This window comes from Sinocyclocheilus anshuiensis, unplaced genomic scaffold, assembly GCF_001515605.1.
Source record: "Sinocyclocheilus anshuiensis isolate Anshui unplaced genomic scaffold, SAMN03320099.WGS_v1.1 scaffold21, whole genome shotgun sequence".
Lineage (NCBI taxonomy): Eukaryota > Metazoa > Chordata > Actinopteri > Cypriniformes > Cyprinidae > Sinocyclocheilus > Sinocyclocheilus anshuiensis.
This window is the reverse complement of record NW_015536472.1, coordinates 670749-674212: the sequence shown is the minus strand read 5'-3', so window position 1 is coordinate 674212 and position 3464 is coordinate 670749. Positions and strand designations below refer to the sequence as shown.

Below are 3464 nucleotides of genomic sequence, written 5' to 3'. Positions count from 1 at the left end.
AGATATGAAAAATAATTATATATATATATATAAGAAAATATAAAAATGAAAACCAATTCAAAATATTAATAAAAACCCTCAATGATATTAAAATATAACTGGTAAAATATTGGTTCATACACATTAAGAGTGGAGATAAGGCAAAAGCAAACAGCTTCTCTGGTCCGGCTGTTTTTATGTCTGAATCCGGCCAACATTCGGTCCCAAACATACTGCAAATAAAAATACTTTTATTAGTTTTAAGCACAATTGATTTAATATTTCTCTGAAGCAGGATGCTGTGAGGGTCTCACCTGTGGACTGGCCGCTTGGTCCATGGCTTTTAACAGAAGAGACTGCGCTTGATCTCGAACCTGGTCCTTAGAGTCCCCTAAACGATCGATTAAACTGGGCAGAACTGAGAGAGAAAAATCTAAATCAGTGCATAAAACTTTACAATATTTACTAAAAAAGTCTGCATTTGTTCTTAATAAAATAAAATATTATTAAAAGAATAATGCAATAAATATTCAATATTATTATAGGAACATTTTCACCTGTTCCTATCTGTGTTCTGAAGCGCTCCTGTAATCTGGTCACTAACGCAGACACTATGTCCATTCCCAGCAGCGCCACCTTAAAAAGACCAAAATTATTCATCAGAATAAGATTAAAGTAGGATATTTCAATAATAACATCACATTACAAATGACATTCAGTAACATTTACAAGTCAAAACGGCACTGAAAGCATTTTTTCTCCGAGTCCGACTGTGTATGCAAATCTAAGCTGCAAAGGATTGTGGGTAATGTCCACTAAACTGCGTTTTATTGTCAAATATTCACAAAACTAGGCTCAGTTTCTAGTAAATGGTCACAGATTCTGTGACAGTGAACGGTGTTGAATCAGACAAGCACACTATTTGAGCTGAACAGCAGAGTTTGTGTTTTTTCACAGTCACCGTCGTCGTGAAGAGCAGCAGCGCTGTATGAAAGTATTGGGACGAACGTTCGCTAATATCTTTCCTTGTCTGGGGGTGGATTGGGTTGTTCAATGAACGTGTAGTGAGAACAGCCCTGCTGACACCTAACCAACACAATCCGCATCACCTGAACCGCGTGTTCAGAATATGGTGCAATTTTTGGAAGCTATTAAACAGTTTCAGTAAGAAACTATACAGTGAGCAGGAGGTACAGCAACATCTGGAGTTTAGGGTGTTGTTATGTTGTGATATATATGTAGCACCACGAAACTTCCACTTGTATATATTTGAGAGATTAAGTCTATACATATATTAAAAGTTACTTAGTGTTTAAAAATAACTTATTGACGGTAATTTAATAGCTATAAACCAAAAAAAAATTGATAAAATTAAAATAAATCGACTGCGCATTTTATGTGTGCAAATTATCATTAAATTAAAATAATAAAATTAAAGAAAGTTAAAATTATTTAAAACTAAAGAGGTGTTTTAGGTTGCTTCTATTTCCCTTATTTAATAAACTTTAATTTAATTAAATAAATCAATATATTGATTTAAATAAAAAATAAAAAAACAATTAAATGTAAAAACAAAAATAGAATAAGTTATGACTGCGCACTTTATAATGAGTGCAAATTAGTATTAAATTAAAGTGGTACAATTAAAAAAAAGTTCAAATTAATTAATCAAATTAATGGCACTGTTGCCAAGATGCAGAGATTTTAAGAATAAACTTTATTAATGTGATTTTATTACAGTGGTTGGAGCAGTATCCTCAATTATACGATCAACAAAATAATAAAATAATATATATATATATATATATATATATATATATATGTGTGTGTGTGTGTGTCTGTCTGTCTGTCTGTCTGTCTGTCTGTCTGTCTGTCTGTCTGTCTGTCTGTCTGTCTGTCTGTCTGTCTGTCTGTCTGTCTGTCTGTCTGTCTGTCTGTCTGTCTGTCTGTCTGTCTGTCTGTCTGTCTGTCTGTCTGTCTGTCTGTCTGTCTGTCTGTCTGTCTGTCTGTCTGTCTGTCTGTCTGTCTGTCTGTCTGTCTGTCTGTCTGTCTGTCTGTCTGTCTGTCTGTCTGTCTGTCTGTCTGTCTGTCTGTCTGTCTGTCTGTCTGTCTGTCTGTCTGTCTGTCTGTCTGTCTGTCTGTCTGTCTGTCTGTCTGTCTGTCTGTCTGTCTGTCTGTCTGTCTGTCTGTCTGTCTGTCTGTGTGTGTGTGTGTGTGTACGAAGATTTAAAAAAAAACACACACACACCATATGAACACCCTGTCTATATGGATGCATCTTTTCTGATTTCAATGTCAAAATGAAAAAAAAAATTAAAGACATAAATTTAATAACAAAAATAGAATAAGTTATGACTGCACACTTCATAATGAGTGCAAATTAGCATTAAATTAAAATGTTGAGATAAATAATTAAAATTAAAGCAATAAAAAGGTTGATTCTATTTCTTCTTTTTAAAAATACATTTTTAATTAATTAAATAAATCAACTAAAGAAAAGTGGATGGCTCTTTTGCCGTGACAGTGATTTTAAGAATAATCTATAGTAATGTGATTTTAGTACCATGATTGTGACAGTACCCTCAATTATACAATCAACAAAATAATACAATATTAAAAAAAAAAAATAAATAAATAAAATTATGAATTGCTTTAAAAACAACACATGGACATCCTGTATATATGGGTGCATCTTTTCTGACTTTGATGTCAAAATTAAGAACAAACAACAAGTGAGAAAATAATTAATAAAAAAATAGTTATGACTGCACACTTTGTAATGTGTGCAATGTGCACTGGTGCTGATTTGCATTCAATTTTGTTCGGCTGCAATGAAAAGCCACTGTGCTATCTGTGCATGATTTATGAAACCTTATGCATCTCTGTATGCAGAATGTGCGCTTAACATACGTCACATTTCAATAACCACACGGTTTTATTACAACATTTGCATGTTTATTCCGTCTCATGCATCGCTGTGACCGCCTGACTGTGACTCTGAGCATGTGTGAGGTAAAATAAGAGCTCCGGGTTGCAGTGGGACCCCGGCTGTCCTCGTTACGGAAAGTCGGGTGATTACTCTCGCTGGAGACGCTGGGTTTCCAGGCCAGCAGTGGGACGAGCGCTCTGATTGGCTGATGCGGCTCAGGCGTTTGTGAGCCGTTAAATGTTCGTTAAAAGGAGTCCAGAGGTGCGAAGAACACATGCATGCTCATACTGCATCATCTGACCTATCAAACTGAGCTTTAGTCCATTATAAGAACAGTTAGACAGATTATCGATTAGGCTGAACAAATTAACACATACACACACTCACACCACACACACTCACACACACACACTCACACACACTCACAGACACACACACGCACGCTCACAGACACACACACGCACACGCACACTCACAGACACACACACGCACACACTCACACACACACACAGACAGACATACACACAGACACACACACACACACACACACACACAC

General features: G+C 35.7%; 1 protein-coding gene across 1 annotated transcript in view; it reads right to left on the bottom strand.

Moving 5' to 3' along the window:
- Window positions 1-3464, bottom strand: part of LOC107702518 (CLIP-associating protein 1-like) — a 71333-nt gene that overhangs the window by 58254 nt on the left and 9615 nt on the right. Inside the window, exons 3-5 of the mRNA XM_016504896.1 lie at window positions 537-615; window positions 294-397; window positions 121-212 (exon numbers count right to left, since the gene is read on the bottom strand). Coding sequence (XP_016360382.1) covers window positions 121-212; window positions 294-397; window positions 537-615 — 275 coding nt within the window. The remainder of the gene's footprint in view (window positions 1-120; window positions 213-293; window positions 398-536; window positions 616-3464) is intronic.